Source organism: Rutilus rutilus (genome assembly GCF_951802725.1).
Source record: "Rutilus rutilus genome assembly, chromosome: 21".
Taxonomy (NCBI): Eukaryota; Metazoa; Chordata; class Actinopteri; order Cypriniformes; family Leuciscidae; genus Rutilus; species Rutilus rutilus.
Genome location: NC_140226.1, coordinates 31,277,935 through 31,301,653, shown reverse-complemented (window position 1 = coordinate 31,301,653; position 23,719 = coordinate 31,277,935). Strand labels below are relative to the sequence as shown.

The following is a 23,719-nucleotide window of genomic DNA, read 5'->3' as shown; positions in this document are numbered from 1 at the left end:
TAAACTTAGTAAAATGTATTGTGTTCATTCCAAGGTTTGTGTTGTTGCGAGAAACTGTATGGTTTCGTTTGTTCCATGGTGCTGGCCACCTCCTATAAATTCAGTGAATGTTTTGTCTAGTGAGCGTCTTGTTACTTATTGTACCCTGGAAAAGTGGTGCTGATTTTGCTCCTCAAGCACGATTATGTCCTTTTTGAATACTTGCTATTTTCTGTGATGTAACCTGAATGGAATATGATTTTTAGATCTTTGTTAACTGTTACAATTGTTGCCATTTTCCTCTCTAATGAGGCTTAATCACTTGTCTTTCTTGTGTAAGCAAGATTCAATAAAGACTGTCACAATTGAAGACCACTTTGCTTTGTGGCGATGGACTCATTTTTATTTTTTTATGTTTTTTGTGTGATTTGCTAAGGCTCATGGCAGATCCATCACAAACACATTGCAAATAGAAACAACATTCTATTTGCAAAACCGTTCCGTTTTTAGCACATCATTGTTGTGTAAACATACCCCAAGATGGATCTACTATCAGCTAAGTCAGTGTTTCCCAACCTTGTTCCTGGAGGCATCTGAATCTGGTCTCCCTTATCTGGTGTGCCTCAGAAACAAGGCTGGGAAACACTGATCTTGATGAGTGGTTAAACTGAGGAGTTTTACAATTCAACCTCCGTTACAACCATCTCCATTATAGAATTATAAAATGAATGTGGATAGATTGTACTTGAAAGAATTTTATCAACACTTTTTTAGTTTATATTGATATGACTTTTGATTGCAGACTTTGGTACTTTTTTTGTGTATGGAAGAAATGATCATTAGTAGTTGAAAATTGGCATGGTTGTAGCCTGTGCTCCTTAATCTTTTAATGAAGTTTAAACACTATGAAACAAATCTCTAATCGAACTCTCTTACAGCATTTTATTGGCTGACCAGTGTATCAGCCCTAGTTAATTGATTAAAACAAGTGTTAATCCTTAGCAAATACGATAGTCCAAAGCCCAACAGATATGCACAGCAATAGAAATGAGACCAATTAGCAAAACAGATTGCAATCCATGATTAGATATTGTGCTCTTGAACACTTAGACAACGTTAGAAAAAGAACAGGCAGCTCAACCCACATAACTACGTGACTGAACACCCTTGTGGAATTTCAGTTACAGGAACAAAACATCACACACAGGCTGGGACTTCAAAGAATCTTAGTGGAGGAGACATAAACTCTGGTTTGGCCACAGGGAAATGTAATAGATACAATTTTAGTTTTTCAGGAATGAGTGATATGAGGTAATACTACATTATTAATAATTTATTGATATTATTTTGCATAATATGTCTACTACAGCATACACATGACATGATCGCCATGCCAATCTGATTTTAAAATATAGAAATGTTTTATATAATACATTTTCAACTGCTTATGCATAATGCAAGCCTAGCTCGACTCCTGTGCAGTTGTAGAATTGTGTGATTTCTGGGCTAAAGCAGGTTTATAAAATGGATAGTTATGTTTCTGAATTTTTAGAGCAAGATATTTGAATTTTAGAGCAAGATATGATGTGTAAAGAGAAATGGTGAAAAAATGGTAAATAAATAATTATTGAACTACGACAGAAAATAGCCACATAATGCAACATTCAACATAAATATTAGATAACATGTCCTCCAACTCATGCGAGTTTACATGTCGCAATTACGACTTTTTTTCTCGGAATTGCTTGATATGAACTAGCAATTGCGAGTTATAAAGCCAGAATTGCGTGATATAGTCACAAGTGTATGTTATAAAGTTATAAAGTCAGAATTTTTTTTAAGTCGCAATTGTGTCATAAAGGAATTGTGAGATATAAACTCGCAATTCTGACTTCATAACTCGCAATTGAGAGTTTATATCATGCAATTCTGAGACATTTCTCAGAATTGCGACATGTAAACACAACTGTGACGAAAAAAAAGTCAGAATGGTGAGATAAGAAGTAGCAATTATCATTTAAATAGTTTTATTCCGTGGCAGAAACAAGCTTTCATAGAAGGGTTTTGACTTTCGACTGGAAAATGTGTGCTTTTCTTTCGTTGTGATCTTTGACAGATCCTCTTTCTATGTTTCAGTAACTCCTCAAACTGCTGGGGCATTCGCCTGCTAGCTACGGGAATGGCTAATGAACGTAAAGCTAATCTTGCGACACAACATTCATTTTTCTTCGTAGCGGCGAACAGCAGCTTGTCTTATAGGCGCTGAGGTGTGCTGCCTTTTCTAGAGCACGTAATCCCTCAGGCGAAAAGAGCCTTTGGGGTATTTGAATGTTTTCATTTCCATATATATTTAATTTTGTCGTCTGACACACTTTTCCTTTCTCAGTTTCGTGACTCACCAATAAGCATTCCACAAATAAATACCACACATAAGTTAGCTACACACAAAAGTCACACTGTGGTATTCTGGCCTTACCAGAACTCCTCAACCTAGTTTTTTCACATTGGTTTTATGTAGTTCAAGACATAAACGAGGGGACTCAGACCATCAAAAGAAAAATATTTTAAATGTTTTTAAACTGAGCACAGGCAGCCCAGACTGAACGAAGAGCCGCTCTAGCAGCTGGAAGGGAGAGCAAGATTTTTTGAACTACTTTTTTGAAGTTGAAATGCCGTTTAAAACATGTTGGCCAGTGATAAGCTTATGTTCAGAAATATTGAAAAATATCAAACAATGTTTTTGAATGGTCTTCAATTAGGGTCTTTTCCAACCCGAACTCATGGAAAAATGTAACTATTTCACGAGGTGGCGATTTTATATTTATAAAAAGTATGCATGAAAGCCCACCACTAAACATAACCGTCAGCAGATTGTACAAAAACACACAAGTGAGATTGTATGAATTCATATGAATTATAGTCACCAATTTAGCAAAATGTAAAATGGTTCTGAATTGCCAAGAGATTATGTTTCTCTGCAAACACAGACACGCTATAAAACAGTTACATTTTTGTTGATTGCATTTCAGTTCAATATCAGTTTGGCTTTTTTTTTTAATTTTTTTTTTTATATTTACATAGTTTTGAATAACCGTACTGTCTGTTATGTAGTGAAGCCATTATGACAAAATTGTCTGTTTCTGTATCTGTATTTCAGTATGATGTGGGTGGCCTAAACTACTAGTGTGAAACTCAACCCATACGCCGTGTGCTGCATACTATCGTACTGTATATCTTGCTCAGAAGTTTAAACACTAATAGACTTTACAAAAGTGGAAACTACAGTGTCTCAGTAAGTATAACATTATACATTTTTTGAGATGTATGAGACAGACACAATACAAAGCCACCCTGGTCATTTTTGGCTCTGGGAATTTACATCATCCACTGGACAAGAGTTGACCTCAGGCGAGGGCAAAATTGCATACGAATATGTGGGTTGGTTGGCTGATCAAAAATAATGACCTCAAGAGGAACTCTATAATGAGTCGGAGCACTTTTCCCTATCTAAACATGCCACGCATGGCTGAACGCATTCATATTCCGCCCAGTCCTGTAATACATAGAGTTACTCTGCAGAGGCAAATCCCACAAACAGGAAGTTGCTGTGGACTAGAAGAGAATCTCAAGGACACAAAGTCAAATCTAAAGGCTGCTAGTCTAAAGTACTGGAGGTGTTGCTAATCAAACAAATATTATGTTTTGCCAGTTTTATATAGAAGATCAAGAAAGAATTAATTTGATGATAATGGTCACCTCATTTGATGAATACAAAGTTTTAAAAAAGCTGAAAAATGCAACTAGATGTACAGTGCATTGATTTTATCAGTTTGTATGTTCCCTGGGATCTAATGTACATCACTTTGGATAAAATTGTCTTCCAAATGAATAAATGTATGAAATGTGAAATTGCTTTCCCATACCAGAGCTTGTAATAGAATAGTGTCAAGAAATCAACACTGACCCTATTTACTTAATACACTTTTAGTGCATGATTCTTATAGTATTGCACATTCTGCTATGTGACAGCCACATGTCACAAACCAATAAATTGATGATTGATAAATTAACTTTCGCCCTACGTATTTTCTTGTTGAACATCATGTTTCACTAAGAATATCATCTGATTCAGATTACATGGAATAAATGAGATTTGAACACTGCTTTCCAACTTAAAGGCAGTTTTCTTGTAAGTAACAAGAAAAGACCAATCAGAATTCAGCATGTAAATAAATCAAACAATTTCAGTTAACTGACATCTTCTCTCTCAGGAGGATTTTTTAAGGCAGGAGTTTTTAAGTTGAATTATAAAAAAAAAAAAAAAAATCACAAAAAAAACCAGTATGTTTCCTGTAATACCCATTACAACACTGCAGTTTTGCACAGGTTAAATATTAATGATTTAATCTTGGCAATCTCAATGCAAAAGGTCTCAGCAGTGCAGTGTTGTGTGTATTAGATTCTATTTCACGAGGTCCAAGAGTTGAGTAACTCTTTGAGAACTCTTCAAGATGAGAACGTTGCCTTTGCAAACTCACCCGATGACATGAGGGTGCTCGGTGGTGAGGAGAGCGAGTGGTGACTTGTCCCTCTCGATGAGCCAGACGGTGTAACGTCCACTCTGCCTGGGGTGCAAAAACACTGTGACATCCAGACCACAGGGCCGATGTGTGGCACGTAGCCAAGGGCTCAGAACCCAAGGACCCGTCAGAGCTGAGCCATTCACTGGGAGAAACCGCCCTGGAGAAACAAACAAAGATACATATTTATTTATGACAGAGAGCAAGAGACTTCAAATATTTCTTTCAAGTTTCATTGGCCCTGTTTACACCTGGTATTAAGATTGGATCACAGGTAAACGAGGGAGACATCTTTTGTCCACTTTCAACCACTTCTGTCCTGATTTCTTTGAGGGGAAGGTCTACAGGTGGGTAAATGTATGGGCTTTGTCAGATCTTTCAATCTAATGGATAAAATAAGCTCACACAATTTTCATAAGAACACGAATGGAAATGACGGACAAAACATACGGAGAGCATCAGTATTCGTTTCTGCTCTGATAGATGCAACACCAGCCAAACGCGGTGAATGCGTGTTAGAAATCAGGAATGGTGAGAGAACATTGCGCTTAGTATGATTTTCATTTTCAAACCAAACTTGGTTCTCCAGCCGACAAAGTCTAAATCCCGTCTAGCTAGTACGCTTCCCATAATGTTTAAGCAGGTCAGTAGACAGAGTATACGGTCAGTTGTGGCTGTTCAAACACATTCGACCACATGAGCGTTTACAATACGAAAGCAATGCGGTCGAATGCGTTTTCAACTACCTCTGGAAGTGGTTGAAACTGGACAAGCTCAAAAAAATTCAAGATTTTATTTCTTTTATAGGTTTGGAAAGTGAGTTCTCAGCTGTGTTTAATGAGATATCTCATATTTTTTCTTAAAATTGTTTCCATATCCCACCTGTGGCAGAAAAAAAAATTTTTGGACTACTTCCACAGTAGTCGATTGTCGAGTTCACGCGCGTGATCATAGGTACTAAACCTATGCGCGTGAACTCGACAATCGATTACTGTGGACTTCGACCGAAAACAGGATGTAAATACAGATATGTGCGCTGGCTGAATAAACATCATTTTTATTAATATCTCTCACATCTACTGCAGTCAGATTCACCCGCGTTCACTCCGAAGCAATCACTCACATGACCTGTGCACTTGTAATGACACATCAAGGATGTTAAGAGGCTAAAAGCAGGTTTAAAACTTGCCCCATTGAAGTCAACAGGGTGCAAATTTTAAAACGAGGATAACTCAGTGTAGGCAACACCGATTTTTGTCGTTGTTCTCTGTACTGACAGCACTCCAAATGTACAAAAAAATGAGCACAATGTTAAAATTGACCGGAGTTCTCCTTTAAAAAGCACATATTAATACCTTATTCTGCATGACCATATTCTACCATCTCTTAATCACCCAATACCTAAACTTAACAACTACCTTACTAACTATTAATAAGCAGTAATTAGGAGTTTACTGAGGCAAACGTCTTAGTTAACAGTTAGTTAATAGTGAGAATTCATAACCTAAAGTGTGATCCACTATACAAACACACAAAAAAAGCTAAGCTCTGATAATGTGGTCTTGAAAAAAAAATCAAATGCAAATGCAGCCAAATGTTTAAGTTCATATTAAGAAATATAATTTTAGACTTTAGTGCATTTAAAAAACTACAGTTTATGACATTGTTGAGATTGCTGGAGATATTTTCTCAGGTGAAACATCTGAGATACTGGAGATGTCAGAATAAGGCTCTGTTTGCTCTCCGTTTAGTCTTAGGAGAAACAATTGAGATATTAAAGAAATCTTGTCTTTGATTTTTATTTCCAGTGGGCGCTACGAAAGGACATTTTAGAGAAATCAGCGGCCATATTGGTAACACCTCCAGGCAGCTCATGTCTGTGCTGCGTGCTACAGTCTTCTTGAATTCAGAAAGACAAAAACTATGAATGTACTTTTGGAGCAAAACCACTGAGCACCTGTGACAGTGGAATTTGGAGTTGTAGAGAATGGTAGAGTAGGTGCAAACTTGTAGACTGTTTTTTCTCTCCCACAAACACAACACACCAGTTACACCTTCATAAATTCTCCACTGCAGGTGCACAAATCCTATTCTATGAATTACAAATTAAGAAATGCATACAGTAACATTTTTTTGCTACAGTTGCTGCAGTGAATATGGTGCAAAACACATTCACACACCCGTATCAAAAGTCATGGACAAAATTTGCACGTAAATTCATGAAATGAGAGTTGCACACTTGTAGAGTATTTTGTCACAAATGCATTGCTTTTCTTGGATATGTTTATAGCACAATCATAAGTCCAAACTACAACTGCAACTTAATCTGCCGCTACGAGTCTTAAACTGTTTATTTCTTTCAGACTTTCTTTCAAGACATACATTTTTAAATATACGTCTCATGTGTTCTGTTAATCAGTGTTCATCTGTGTTTGTATTTAAGTTCCATCTGTTCAGTCAGTCTTTGTCCGATCTATGTCGTATTATGTGTGTGTGAACCCTCTGCCCGTCTTCTATGTACCAGTTTGATTAATATTGTGAGTAAAAGTTTGCATTGGAACGAGTCTACGAGTCCTTAACTGTGTTTATTTCTTTCAGACTTTCTTTCAAGACATACATTTTTAAATAAGTAGCCTGTTTCCTTTTCATACTGTCTCTGTACACTTCTCAGCGAGTCTGCGGGAATCTGGATTGTATGTGTGAAAGTGAAATTCATAGATCGGTGGCCCAGGCAGCAGACACTGAGCCCATGTAGAGCCAAAATAGATGAGTGAGGGGAGGAAAATGACAACACACCAGAGGAAAACGAAATAAATAATGAAAGAGAGGAGAAAAATCAAAGCTCTGTCTGTGGGCTTTGATTTAGAGTCCTCCCTCTCAACAGCCTCATTCAGCTCTCTCAATCAGGAAATTTTCCACAGGGCCAGTGCACAAAAAAAAAAAAAGACAAAAGAAACCTTCTTTTGATAGAAAAGGAATGAAAACAGCATCAGTGAAAAGATGGAGGGAAAATGTCCCGGAATGTAGCTTTTTCATTATTCACAGAGTTATCTGAATCCAGCAAGGAGTTGTTAAAGCATCATATTTTTGGGGTTTGGTTTGAAATTGAGAGGAATTGTTGGGCATCATTTACTTATGACCTTAAAATATTGCTCTAAATATTTAAGATTCAATGCATGCCATAAGTACCCAAATGTGCATCATGAATAATAATAATAATAATAATACTAATTAACACTAGGGAGTATAATAATAAACAGCAGGGAATGTTTGATTAACCTTCCCTTCAAATTATTATTTAAAACAGTTTCTTTTTTATAACTTTTTAAACTTAATTTTTCATAAATCTGGTTAAAAAAAAAAAACAATATTTTAATGTTTGAAAGAATTAAAGATTATGAATGGCTTTCACAATCCCCAGTCTGTTGAAATTCTTTAGGCATATCTTAAACATGCTGTGCACGTCAGAAGTAGTAAGTAATAATAGACCGCATGTTTCTGTAACTGACTACAGGGTACTTGAGGTTTTGATTTCTGTTGAAAGTGTATTATTAAACTGATTTATTTTTTTTACATTGTGTGTTCAAATTCAATGAAACGTATTAAGTTTAAATATGGTCGCAGCAGGGTTTGTGCTAACTTCTCCACACTTAGAAAACCAGCTGAGTGTGTAATTTGACTACGGTTTCCTCAACTTTTGAATACTTTAGCCTCTTGGTGAAAGCATTACAAAACCGAACACTAGTCTTGCTGCTCACTGACTCACTACTGATTTCCCCTGTCTTACTTGAACATTTATTTTGGCCAGCACCTGTGGTTGGCGAATAAACCCGAGGGACAATTGTCTGAAGGTCCAAACCTTAATTGTTAAAACATATTAAGCACTGCTTATTTAACATTCTCAAGTCGTGTCTTAAACTCCCCAGCCAGAATAAATGCATGAAGCATAGCTGAAATAAGGAAAATACATTTGCACAAGAAAACATACATATTATATATACACTCACCTAAAGGATTATTAGGAACACCATACTAATACTGTGTTTGACCCCCTTTCACCTTCAGAACTGCCTTAATTCTACGTGGCATTGATTCAACAAGGTGCTGAAAGCATTCTTTAGAAATGTTGGCCCATATTGATAGGATAGCATCTTGCAGTTGATGGAGATTTGTGGGATGCACATCCAGGGCACGAAGCTCCTGTTCCACCACATCCCAAAGATGCTCTATTGGGTTGAGATCTGGTGACTGTGGGGGCCATTTTAGTACAGTGAACTCATTGTCATGTTCAAGAAACCAATTTGATATGATTCGAGCTTTGTGACATGGTGCATTATCCTGCTGGAAGTAGCCATCAGAGGATGGGTACATGGTGGTCATAAAGGGATGGACATGGTCAGAAACAATGCTCAGGTAGGCCGTGGCATTTAAACGATGCCCAATTGGCACTAAGGGGCCTAAAGTGTGCCAAGAAAACATCCCCCACACCATCACACCACCACCACCAGCCTGCACAGTGGTAACAAGACATGATGGATCCATGTTCTCATTCGGTTTATGCCAAATTCTGACTCTACCATCTGAATGTCTCAACAGAAATCGAGACTCATCAGACCAGGCAACATTTTTTCCAGTCTTCAACTGTCCAATTTTGGTGAGCTCGTGCAAATTGTAGCCTCTTTTTCCTATTTGTAGTGGAGATGAGTGGTACCCGGTGGGGTCTTCTGCTGTTGTAGCCCATCCGCCTCAAGGTTGTGCGTGTTGTGGCTTCACAAATGCTTTGCTGCATACCTCAGTTGTAACGAGTGGTTATTTCAGTCAAAGTTGCTCTTCTATCAGATTGAATCAGTTGGCCCATTCTCCTCTGACCTCTAGCATCAACAACACATTCAGTTTGGAGTTCAGGAGATTGTCTTGACCAGGACCACACCCCTAAATGCATTGAAGCAACTGCCATGTGATTGGTTGATTAGATAATTGCATTAATGAGAAATTGAACAGGTGTTCCTCATTATCCTTTAGGTGAGTGTATATATATATATATATATATGTATATCTATATATATATATATATATATATATATATATATATATATGTATATATATATATATATATATATATATATATATATATATATATATATGTATATATATATATATATATATATATATATATATATATATATATATATATATATATATATTGATATTGATATTGATATATATATATATATTGATATATATATATATATATATATATATATATATATATATATATATATATATTGATATATAAGTGAATCTATATACCAATATTATTGTTATTGATTTTTTATTTTATTTTTTGGAATAAAGTTATAGTTATTGTGTAGCTGTCACGTATCAGTGTTTGTTTGGACTTTCAGTTTGAGTTTTGATTGGTTCCTGTTCTCCTTTGTTCTTTTCCCACCACTCCTTTGTATCCATGGTTACTGTCATTATCAGTTCAGTTTTGTCACCTGTTTAATCATCATCATCATTTGTATCACCTGTGTTCTGTTAATCAGTGTTCATATGTGTTTGTATTTAAGTTCCATCTGTTCAGTCAGTCTTTGTCTGATCTACGTCGTATTATGTGTGTGTGAGAACCCTCTGTCCATCTTTTTGTGTACCAGTTTGATTTATATTGCGAGTAAAAGTTTGCATTGGAACTGCACCACACCGTGACAATAGCAGGACGTGCAGCTGTGTGTTTCCCATTAGGGATGAAATAAAACTACTAACAAAAGGCTTATAAGGCTTTGTCTTCATATATTTACACTTGCAATCATGTATGCAATCACTTCTGACAACCCGAGAGACTTATTCAATAAAACAAATATTCAATAAAACAATAAGCCCATATTCAATGGGTTTTGTGGTAAATTCTGGGAATTTGTCCGTTTTAAATGTTTCAGTTCAGCAGAACGAGGGACTACATAACTAGGGAGATGATTGAAGATATAAGTCTAAACTGTTATAGTGTAAAAGCTTTCAGGGGTGCTTTAATTTTTGAATTATAGTGTGACTCTTAATATATTGCTTAGCAAGTATCTGGAAACTTGCGTGATAATTAAATGCTTATATGAAAAAATGCTGTGGTCATTAGCTAAATATACATGGATATAAAAAAATATAAAAAAATAAAAATAAAAAAAAAAACTGCTCATTGAAGTTCTTTATTTCCACAGGGACTTTCTTTGGGACTTGATGGCGTGGCTCGCACACGCAGTGAATAAGTCTCAGTCCAGTGCACAAATCTGATTATGGAGGGCATGTATGATGCAGTTGAATGCTTTTATATATTTTTTATTTATTGAAATGTGCCTTGCATATCAAAATAACTGTTCAGCAAAAGAAAGCATTGACGTGACATATGAATCATTAAGTGAAGGAAAACACCAATTTAAAGGTGACATATTATGCCCCTTTTTACAAGATCCCCAGAATGTGAAATTTCAGCTCAAATACCCCCCAGATCATTTATTATAGCTTGTCAAAGTTGTCCCTTTTTGGGTGTGAGCAAAAACGCACTGTTGTGTGTCCTTTTAAATGCAAATTAGCTGCTTTTCCGCTCCCCGTTCAGAAGATGCCCGATCCTTTACACAAGCTACCTTTACACAATATCCTTTACACTGGCTACAATCCCTCCATTGACCCTTGCCAATCATGGCCTCCTAATAATCCCCATCCACTGAATTGGCTCTACCCCTCTCTCTCCTCTCTCCACCTGTAGCTGGTGTGTTGTGAGCGCACTGGTGTTGTACTGTGGCTGCCGTCGCATCATCCAAGTGGATGCTGCACACTGGGGGTGGTTGAGGAGAGATTCCCTGATATGATTGTAAAGCGCTTTGGGTGTACAGTAGTACATATGAAAGCGCTATATAAATGCCTCATTCATTCATTCAAGCTTCGGATACTCTGGCAATAACAAAACATGTGAATAATCTCACTTTGTGCAGCAGGAGAGACTTCTGGACGTTTCTGAAAGGATAGGCGATACATTTATGTAGTTGTTATGGAGTTACATTGATTCATATCATCGACTTGCATGTACCGTCATGGTCAACTTTTACACAAGTTGACACAGTTCCCTGAGGTCTTTATAAGACAGCTGTGACATTTGTTGGTCTAATAGTGACAGAACAGTTTGCATGCTTTGCTCCAACTTTTGCCATTGCGTTAAAACTGGTTACACTGTTGTCGCTTGCGAAAACCAAATGGCGGCGCCGTGGGTGGAAACGTGAAGATTAAGGGTTGGTAACATGTGACCCTGGATCACAAAACCAGTCGCACGGGTATATTTGTGGCAATAGCCAACAATACATCGTATGGGTCAAAATTATCGATTTTTCTTTTATAGCAAAAATCATTAGGATATAAAGCATAAGATATTTTGTAAGTTTCCTACCGTAAATATATAAAACATATATTTTTGTGAGTGAATGTTGCACAACCGCGAACATAAATGGACAACTTTAAAGGCGATTTTCTCAATGTTTCGATTTTTTTGCATCCTCAGATTCCAGATGTTTAAATAGTTGTATCTCGGCCAAATAGTGTCCTATCCTAACAAACCACACATCAATGGAAAGCTTATTTATTCAGCTTTCAGTAGGTGTATACATCTCATTTAAAATAAATACCCATGTGACTGGTTTTGTGGTCCAGGGTCACATATTATAATAAGATCCCCTTCCTACGTAGGGTCGAGAGCTGTGGGAACAGATGGCACGATTGCTAATGAGCGTTACCTGCGCGCCACATCGATCTCCAGTCTCACGGAAGGAGATCGGGAAGGATAAAAGGAGTGATGACAGTGCAAGACATGAGAGAACCAGGCCTTGACTTTACATTGTGTTTTGCTTATGTTTGTGTTTTACACTAGCATAGTAATGATATGCTAAAGCCCACCCCCCCTCGTGACCTGATTGGTTAAAAGGTAGTTTGTGACGTAAGAAACACCAGTGATTTCAAACCGCCTTTTGATTATTTTTTCAAACTGCAGTTTTAAGGAGATAATACTCTGCAACGGTGTTGACATGACTTTGTCTTAAAGCATATTAAAAACACCATAGACATATAAACAACATTAAAAACTTGATTTTTGTCATGATTTACTGAAGTATGTTCATATTATTGTATCTTTCTTTCTTTCTTTCTTTCTTTCTTTCTTTCTTTCTTTCTTTCTTTCTTTCTTTCTTTCTTTCTTTCTTTCTTTCTTTCTTTCTTGTTTATTCAAAAGCTTTTGAGTTACTTTATTGTAAACTCTGTAAGAATGATATAAGACTGAAACTTGTACAATTTGCAAATGCGTTTGGGAAATGTATTTGGAGATACTAAGTAGAACTTTCATTTTACAAACATTCTACTTATATTGATTGAAACCCTGCTCACATCTTTTCACCAGTAAAAGTGTGACAAACTCTGAGCAGTTTGTGCCCAGATCTACATTTACTTTTCACTGACTTCTGAGAGGTTAACCAAATGAAGTGCAAGAAGTGCAAAACATACGAAATTCAAAGAAGGAGATGAAGTGAAACTCTGTCAGCGAAGTAAAGCCGTTGTATAAAAACAGAAGAGTCAAAGCCCATGACCCGGTCCCATTTGCATGATTCAGAATTCTCTCAAGACGAATCGCCACCCATAATTCCAGCACATTTTTCTGCAGAACACACACTTTCAGCTACTCTGGATTAACATAAAACAGCTCTAAAACTGAGGACAGGCCATTAATATATCAACAATTTTTTTTTTTTTTTTTTTTTTTACAGTAAAAGTGTAAACATTTCTGTATATGACATGGAAAAGGGAATGCAAAGTGTTTGCAAAAGCTGTTCACTTTGAGCTGAGCACTTTAAAGTTCAAATGTTTATGGTTATAGAACCTGTCTGCGACTATACTTTTCAACACACTCGAACGCAACTTAGTGACAAATTCATATTTATCACAGGTTAGAAACTATTTTACAGCTATTGATCTTGGCAACATCACAGACAGAACTAGTTTCTTAAGTGTTGGCTACACAGCAGGAGGAAAACAGGCTACCCTTAGAAATTAAAAAACGGAAAACATTTACTCCACTGAATCCAAACTTTCTTCAAGAAAATCCTGTAGAACAGCAGATAAAGAGAGAACATTTTTCAAAGAGAATATGTTTCTCTCTCAATTTTTCACTTTTTAAAACTTTCAAATGCACTTAACTGCTGACATTTGCTTATTGTTTTTTTATGATTTTTTTTTTTATGATTTTTTTTGCAGGATACAGTATTTTACGTTGTATTAAATTGTACCAAATGATGCATTTTTCATTCATTCATTCATTCATTCATTCATTCATTCATTCATTCATTCATTCATTCATTCATTCATTCATTCATTCATTCATTCATTCATTCATTCATGTATGGGAACCTGGAAATATCAGTTAGTTTTAGAACTTTGGAATTTTAGAATTTTGTATTTCCCTATTATGGTGTAGTCACAGTATAAACCGACAGGGGGGCACTGCCCATGCCGACCAGCCAAGCCTTTGAACTACAATTCTTTATTATTATTTTTTTAAATCTTACTCTTACACAAACAAGCAGGCTAAATGTAATGGTCAGCAATTGGCAGGACTTAAGACTGCAGTCAGCAAAAAATAAACATGATGTAGCTAGCAAATAAATCAATGCAAGATCAAATGACATGGGTTTCTAAAGATCTTATCAGCCAAGCAGTAAATTAACATGACTGGTGAAAGCTACGCATATGGCGTCGCTCATTAGGCTAATAAGACAACACAGTCTCTCTCTCTCTCTCTCTCTCTCTCTCTGGCCTCGTTTACACTGCAGGTCTTGATGCCCAATTCTGATTTGTTACATTTATCAGATTTTTCTGACTGTCCGTTTACATGTTCTTTCAACTGTGACCCATATCCGATGCATGTGTTTACACTTGCCATACTATCTGAAACATCGCGCATGCTTAAAGGGTTAAATTATCTTGCACAGATGGACAAACGCGAAATATGCTTGATGCTAGCTCTGCGATATATGCGAAGTTCGCCAAACATCACCATGATAATGAGGCGAAGGAGGACGAAAAGTGCCATCATTGCACATATGCTTCAGTTATTGTGTGAGAGAGAGATCTCAGGACTGGTGGGAGCATATTCTGTTTAAATATTGGCTTTAACGAGGAGCGGTCGGACCGAAATTTTGTTGTGTACAACAATATGTTGTGGCAACGTTTGTCCACATTCCTCTCCTACGACGAAACCGCCTGAAACCGATCTCGAAATATCCGAATGCATGCGTTTTTTTCCTGTTTACACTGTCATAGAACACATCGTCACATATGAGCAAAAAATCGGAATTGGGTCACATTTCACTGACAGTGTCTCTGTCTCTGTCTCTCTCTCTCACATGAGCACCTGTTTGTATGATTCTTTCTTTTCTTTGTTTTCACATATCCTCATCTGACACCAGGAACTTTGATCTGCACTCAGCTCTATGATACCACAAAAAAGGCCACACTGAGAAAAACAAAACACAGCATAGATGATAATACACTGGCCAGCTCGAAAAATCCTTTATGTTGAAATATGTCAAGACTACACACTCTCATGTATTGTCTCTTTCAGATCTACAAGTTAAGCTGGAACCACTTTATAATATAAATCCTTTTAAATAAATAGAGTTTTGTTTATAACTCATGTGTTACATATTGTAAAGCAGCTGTTTTATTAATTTTTCTTCTGGTTTGTGTCTATTAGAGACACAAACTTGGCTGCCTATGCGGAAGAAGGATTTAAAAAAAAAGAAGAATATCAGTGCTACCTGACTAGCAACAACTGAGCTGTCTGCTGTCTTCCCTTTTGCCAAATCGGTAGGAAAACTTCAACACCCATAATGCACTGGGCATGTTGCCGTCCAAGGCCCCTCCCACCAGTATACTCCTATTGGATAAGCTTGATCAGAGTCAAATACTGCTTTGCTTGAGTAGGAAATACTTCCTTAGCAAACTTTTGTGAATTACTTTCAGTTTCCAGTGAAGGATCCAGCACGTTGTAGACAGCGGCTAAAGGTTACAATAAAACGTAAATACGGAAAGAACGCTGTGACGTGAAAAACTGATAGAAACTGCTGTTCCGTCAGTTCTGCTCAACCCTCGAAGCAAAACACTGTCGTGTACAGGTAAGAAAGATGCTTCCACACTGTTCCATTTTTACCATAATGCTGTTTAATGAGTAGATAAAGTATGATACATTTTTTTCAGTGATAAACCTACCTTTACAATAACTGTTCTGTTAATAACCCTCTGTCCATCCGACAGTCCGTGGATGGGGATACAATAATGCAGAAGTACAATCTGTAGTTTTCACAAAAGCCTGTTAAAAGTCCTGTTACTGACAAATAAAAGTGAATTTATCTGTCCAGGTAATACGGAGAAAGAGTCAATATTGTTCATTTTACATGCATTGTAACAATACAAAGCGAGTTGAAAACCGGCAAACGTACACTTTTCTTTCCATATAAAATATATTTTAACATAAACATGCTTTTAAAAAGTGCCTTTCTTCTACAAATTATTTATTTCACTTGATTACATATTACATTCTATTACTCAAACAATGATAATGTAAGAAGAGAACAGCACCAAAAAAAGTGATTTTTTTAAATATTTTTTTTTATAAATATATATATTTGCATTTATTGCTTTTGTAGTTCAGATCTCTAGGATGCCATCAAAGACATTAATTTTGAAAAATCAAAAGACAGCTATTGTTGAGGGATATTGCGGCTTGACGCATTTCAGTCTTTACTACATCAAAGACAAGGTCTCAAATTCAATTAGCTGTATTAATACATTGTCATTAGATGATTGTGGAAAACCATTCACCAAAGAAGAAGAAAAAAAAGAAGAAAAAAAAAACAGACATAAATACAATTATTCCTTGTGGATTTTTGAATATTTGAAGCCCATTTGAATGCAGATCACATCCCACTGAGAAAAGATTGACGGTGACCAGAACTGTTGTCAATGATGTGATGTTTCACAGCAGGATTACCCAGAATCCACAGCAACACTGCTGATCAATAAGAAACGGGTTTATTTATTTCTTTCATGATCTCAGTCTCCCTGCACTTTTCAGTTTCCCTCAAAACAAACACACACATAAGCACACATAAACTAAATTACCAGGCATCTGGCAAGTAAATGTAGTGAAGGAATATCGTGAACAGCTTCAAAGATTCATCACTACAGAAATTCGCAGCCCTCTGAACTCAATTCAAATTACTTTTGAAACCAGATCAAAGGTTCAACTAAATTAAAGTCTTATTTGTTAATTGCCTTCAAAATAATATGCTATTCTAGTTTCTTGGCGTATGTGTTGACAAACAGTCACATGTTGACAAGTCAGTTACCTAAAAAAAATGAATAAAGCGTGCGTAGAACAGTATTCAGAGTTAATCAAATTTAATTGGATGCTTACTGCACACTTTTCAGCTCTATGTAGGCTAAGTCTTATTCAGTGAATTATATGGCTGTAGCCTCAAAAGCGAGCCAAGACCGTTCCCTTTACAGTCGCTAAAACACTGTCGCTTTATCAGTTCATCGTGATCAACACGTTATAATCAATAAAGCTGCCAACAATGCACAATAAATCTCTTACTTCTCACTCAAGCCTGCATAACTCAGCACTGAATAGAAACTATAGCATTTTGAGTGGTGAGTGGATTCTGACTAATTTAAACATCTCTGATTGGCCATTGCGTTCAAGAAATCAACAGCTATGTCTGATTGGCTACATTGGTCACCGCTGTAAACCGCTTGTTCACGTTCTCCAGAGCGCAAACACAAATATGCACTGGAGCGTTTAACGAAACAGTTTCGCTAATATATTATTACATTATCAACTGAGGGTGTTCTTGCTTGCTTTTGAGGGTGCTTAGCATGGATTGCAGGAAAATGTTGTCAATGGCGGGAAAGCATCGTGTCAAAAATGACGGAAAATTCTGTCAATGGCGGGGATAGAGTTAATAGTGTAATTGCCTTGTTAAAAGTAATTTTGTATAATTTATTCTGACAAACATGCAATACTTTTGATAATATCAAATCATTCATCATTCAAAGGTCACAAAGAATGTCAGAATTGTAAAAGAGCCAAAAGGAAAAGGTCAAGAAAACAAAAGTTGGCAAAAAAGTTTGATTATTTCTTTTTTTTTTTTTACATAATAATAATTATGGCACATATTCTACATATGTCTGTGTAAAGCAGCTATGTATAGGAAACAGGGATGGGACGGTATTTGTACACATGTGACCACAGTATTCGTAGTGAACACATAGCCATGGTGGGCAGATTTAATTAAAAGGCTGGCAGAGGAAAGTGATAGCAGTGCTTTAGGTTTTTGGGAAAGTGAAAGATTTAGTCTCACTCTGTGATTCACTAATAATTGGCTAATAAAATACAACAATGGAGTGTGTCCATTACCTTTAGTTTATATGGTTTCTCGTTCAAATTTTAGACGTAGGGGTCTGTCCCTCCCCTCCCCCCAGTCATGCTCCCTTCTTAGATGAGAAATAAAATCAATAGGTAATAAGCCTCCTTGGTTAGATTTCTGTGACATTATACGATGATGAGGGTTTCAGAGAGGGGACAAAGTTCTGCTCCACATTGATCGGCAGTGAGAAATTGAGAATAAAGACTTTTCTTTAACTGAGTGACTGTGGATGAAAAATTTGCTTTAATAAAACATTGTGTTTAATGTTCTGCTCCTTCGCCCAGGCGTCTTTTGTCTTTTCGGTTGCTGGTCAGCGTGATTTATAAGGATTCAATGAGAAACAAAGGCAGAATTAACTGAGTCATGCAAGAGAAAATTAACCAGGCTCCATTTGCAGAATGAAATTGACTTTTTAAAATCGGAACGCGTACACACACAAAAAAAAAATATATCAATGAGTTGACTGAATGAGCGTGTGCTTATGTGTGTTTTTGGCAGGTTGTCAAAAACGAGTGTAAATGGTCACAGTGGGTGTAATAAAGAACATGAAAGTGCTGGTGACAGGTACTGCTGACCTGAAACAGCTTTGATAAACAGACAGAAAGAGACCTGATGGCAGTAAAATTATATAAACAAATCACTGGCTGACTTTGTAGAAGAGACCAAAAGGAATTAATTAGAACCCCTCCAGCACTAACACCTTTGCCCTCCGCCAGGTTTCCAGCAGTGACAGATCTGAAGCCAGCTGAAAGTCCTATTTATCCAGCTACTGAACCACAGAGCTACAAAAGAAATATGCACCCCTCCTGAGTGGTGTTATTATCAGATTAGGTTACATTAAAAGCATGCATTAACTCTATTTGAGTCAAAAAATTACCCAACTTCTCTGTTCTGCTTTGCCTAATATAAGGATTATGCTACAAATACTCCATCCAGGGTTTTGAAGGAATACTAGTAATACGACGTAGTGCTGGAGCTTACAAAACATTATGAACTAACAAATACACAATAATTTGACACTAGCTAATGTTGTTTACCGCCAGAACATGTCCGCCGCTGTGATTTGGCTGTGGGCGAAACTGACAATATGAGTGATTTATTGCAAGGTCTTAATGTTAAACGCATGGATCATAAATAGTCATGAAAATAATGACATTTGCGTGGCATAGTGACGTGTGGGAGTATGTTCCCTAATGAGATTATGGTTTTAAGCTTGGAAGAGCAATAGAAACATTGTATAAGGTTTGCATGTGTTTATGCATATTATCGAATGCTGAGGTAGATTTTTAGCTATAAGGAATATATTGACAGAGGCCAAATGAAAGAGTCCATGTATGATAGGTTAATGACAATGTGGTCTTTCTTTCTTTCTTTCTTTCTTTCTTTCTTTCTTTCTTTCTTTCTTTCTTTCTTTCTTTCTTTCTTTCTTTCTGAAAATACTGTAAAAAGTCTATGGCTACTTTCACACCGTCAGTTTTTTAGGATTGACAACCATTTACTTACAGGTGGGAGTCTCAAAATGTCTCGTTCACATAGAAACTTACAGTAGCGTCTTGAAAGGGCCTGTATGAACGTGCAACAAAAGTCAAGCCCGTATTCCCTTACAATCCTTACGAAAATTAACCATGGTTTTATTATAGTAAAAGTGTAGTAACCATGTTTTTTTTTGGTTGGTTGATTACCATTTGTATGAACAGTTGCTACTAATACTATGGTTAAACTATGGCTAGTGTAGCTCAACCATGGCTAATTTGTGGTTACCATGGTTTACCTACTATAACCATGGTTTTCTTCTTTTTTTTTTTTTTTCTTTTTTTTTTGTAAGGGCAGTACCTATAGCGACAGTGACCAAAGAATATCAAAGATGGTGACGTCCATAAAACCATGGATATGCATACGAACGCTACAGACGCATCCGCCATCTTGGAATGGTTAACGTCATGTTTATCACTCACACTAACAAATCAATGAATTCATTGAAAAATTCACAACATTTCGCAGCCTACGGCTGTAAAATCACTGAGCTATAAATACCAGGCAAAATGGAATAACCTTTTAGAAGTGATATTGTGCTGGTTTGTGTTTTATGAATAACTCAATATGCAATTTCCGGAATATTTCAATATCCAGAATAATTTATTAATGATAAATTAAATGCTGCTAATATATAGACATTCATACATGTAAATAATTAGGTTGCACTTGTACTAAGATTTGCGCTCGTCAATGTACTGGTGTTTGCGCCATTATTTACCGCCCAAAAACAGCACGTCTTAAACCAGGCGCTAACAGATTGTGTTGGTCATTATGATCTGACTGCGTCTGTGTTCTTTAATTCCTTCCTTGAATTCCACTTAAATTAAAAGCTTGTTAGTAAATCTGGCCCTATGTTGTTGTTTGAATGTCGATTTATAAGAGCTTAATAACATTTTTTGTGTGTGGTGAAGTGCATATCAGGCATGTTCAACTCAGCAGGGCACTACTGAAATCTTGAAGTATGGTCTTCCACTGATTGGAAACTATTATCTCCACATTCAGTCATGCTCAACAAGTTTCCCACTTGATTACACATGACAGTTTTGTGTCGGCACAGCTGCTCACACACAAACACACTTAAACGCAGGCTACAGTGATTTTAAGGCAAGGTTTAGCGACAGCTTACGTCCATGCCAGCCAGATGTGCAATATTCAAATAAGCGAACAGATTAATTAGGGTGCTGTTTATCATTCCCTGTCCCTTCTTCGTAGTTCCAGCTTCCTCCTCCGAGGCTGCGGCAGACGCCTCACCTCATCCCGTAGACAACGGTGGATTTAATTAGTCAGCTGACTGAGCCAGAAGTTTAATTATTCACCAGTGTAGCGAGAGGCTATGAGGAGACAGATGAACCACTCTTTAGCGGAGCCAGTCGCTCACCCTTAGAAATACATCACTAATGGTGCAGGTCAGAGGTCAGCTACACGTGCAGATGCTCCAAAGACACATAGCAGCTGCCAATAAGGTTAGCGGGAGGCAACACTCTGAACTCTCAACCTCTTGTTCTACAATGTTATATTTATTCTCTATCCTGCCAGTGTTCTAAAAAGCCCTGTTACTGAAATGCCACAATAAACCTTATATAGTTCAATGACAAAAAGGATAAATCATGAAATATGTCAAGGAGACAATGACCCAGTCTTATTTCACTTTAAAATAACATATATATATTTTGTAATATAAAGCTGCTTTGAAACAATCTATGTTACAATCTGTGTATAAAGCGCTATATAAATAAAGGTGAAATGCACATTTATAAATGTCTTTATATTTACATTAATATATTTATGTTGCAATGCCAATGTCATAAAATAATTAAAGTGTGTATAATGGCTTTCACTGTTTCAATTTTCATAACATAAAACAACCAAACTGTTCCTGCACTATCTACGTGTATTGGACTCTTCAGCATTATATAATGAAAGATGTGTCCTTAAATCAGCACTGGACAGCTCCTCTACTGCTCTTTTATAATGAACACTCTCTGCTGGTTTGGGAAACCGCTCCATAATAAACAAGTTATGATGATCCTAAAAGAGCATAAATAACAGTATTATTCAACCATACATACACACCTATTTATCGGCTGTGTACAGTTAGTTAGTGGTGATGATGATGGATCAGCAGAAGATCATTTTGAATGACTGTTTGCACACAGTGCAGCTATTTGCACTCCAGTCTCAAGTCTTATGCTCACCACTACTACATTTATTTTATATAAAAAAAATACATTAAAAATAACAATATTGTGAAGATTGTTCAGTTGAAATCATCTTGAGTCAAGGAATCAGAGGAAAAATATATTTAGTTTCTAGCCCTTACGGTTCAAAAGTTATTTGCATAAACATTAGTTCAACTTTGGACAGTTGGTGGCGCTAGAGAGATTGAGTTAGAGACTCTAAGTTTAGACTGTCCTCTATTTGTGCACCATAGTTCTATGGGTTCTATGGGCTCCCATAAACTCAAGAGCAGACGAAGAACAAGCTGGCACTTGTGAATTTTATTCAAATATGAACAATGTTTGATAGATCAACATATGATCTATAACTTCTCTCCATTAAACTTAATCTAAAACCAAAATCTTCAGTGAGGACAATTCAAGGAGAAGACAAATGCGAGACAAATGCAGCAAATAAACCACAGCGCACCCAAGGGACACGCTACTATTCACGCATCAAAACTGTTGAGTGGAAGTGAACAGAAGCTGTGAGGGATGATTCTAGGATGCCAGACCCAATTCCCTTTCAGGACTCTTCCCTATTTCACACACTCATAAAATATAAACAAACGCTAACAACACATGCATCATGTGCCCTTTTAGTCTAGCATACAGATCATGCAATAAGTTAGCCGGAGACAGACAAATGATGTCTTATATAGAGTGCTTCCCTTGTAAATGACATGGAAATACCGGCAGGGTTTTGATCAGTGGGCTTTCTTAACAACCTAGCAACACTCTAGGGACAAATGTCTCAGCCCAGTCATTGCTCAGCGAGAGGAAAAGAATGTTAATTTATTTGAATTACCATAGACTACAGCACATAGTGCTTAACAATATATTTTATTGGCAGGGCACAGGAACAAATGAATGGATCATCTGTTCAACTGTCTGTGTATTCTGCATATTTATTCATTTGCATTTTACATGCATATGTGATATATGCACACATCGGTTCAGTTGTGTATTAATGGACCAAGTTACTATGTTGGTTGCCTCAAAGGTGCAGTAAGCAATTCCTGAGAAACACTCGGAAACACACACTTGAAATCAACCCAAACAAACACACCCCTCTCTTCATTGCTCCGCCCCCAAAATGCACAAACACACAATGCTAGATTTGATGTCTCTTTATCATAGCTGAAGTGAAGGAAAAATAAAGCAAGGATGACGAACGAATGACAAGGAAGAAAAAGATATGAACATACAGTAGACAAGAGTATATACACAAGCAAGAGATAGTTGTTAGTTGCCAGCACAGCAGCTCCAGACGAACAATGACACATTAAAAACTGTGCTGTTACTAGAGCTAACAGTATATCTCGGTTCTGTGAAACAGCAAAACCAATGTTACTCACAAATGGAGCAGAAACAATGCATCCTCATGTCCGGTTTCAGGCCTTCCCGCTGGAAATCTTTTCTAATATTAATGCGGTTCCTAAAGCTCTTGGCTGATCATAACCCTTCTTTTTCCAGTGAAATTCCTCTGAGCGTTTCTCTTTTGTAATGTCTCTCAGCCATCTCTCTTTCTACAGTCTTTCTTCAAATCTCACTCTCTCTCCTCCCTCATCATGAGAGGACACGCCCCCTGCTGCTGATTGGCTACAAGTGCGTTGTGTTGCTCGGTCCGATCCACTTTCAACAGCGTTTCTCAGAAATCACTTACTGCACCTTTAATTAATCATTATTATTTTGATTATGTAGTAATCTTTTTGGAGAAAAAAGAGAGACTACTTTTTTTTTTTGAAATATCACAGCTGAAGGGGTTGCAGGCACTAGCATCCTTTAGCCTAAACTATATTCACAACAGAGCACAGCCTATCATACCTTATTTCTTAACCATACAACCCTTGACCACTGAAACGCTAAAAGGCAAGTGCAGAACATTGAATTCAGA

General features: G+C 36.8%; 1 protein-coding gene across 1 annotated transcript in view; it reads right to left on the bottom strand.

Moving 5' to 3' along the window:
* alk (ALK receptor tyrosine kinase) overlaps positions 1-23,719 on the bottom strand; it is a 394,553-nt gene that overhangs the window by 145,488 nt on the left and 225,346 nt on the right. Inside the window, exon 4 of the mRNA XM_084393327.1 lies at positions 4,518-4,719. Within this exon, the coding sequence (XP_084249453.1) occupies positions 4,518-4,719 (202 nt within the window). The remainder of the gene's footprint in view (positions 1-4,517; positions 4,720-23,719) is intronic.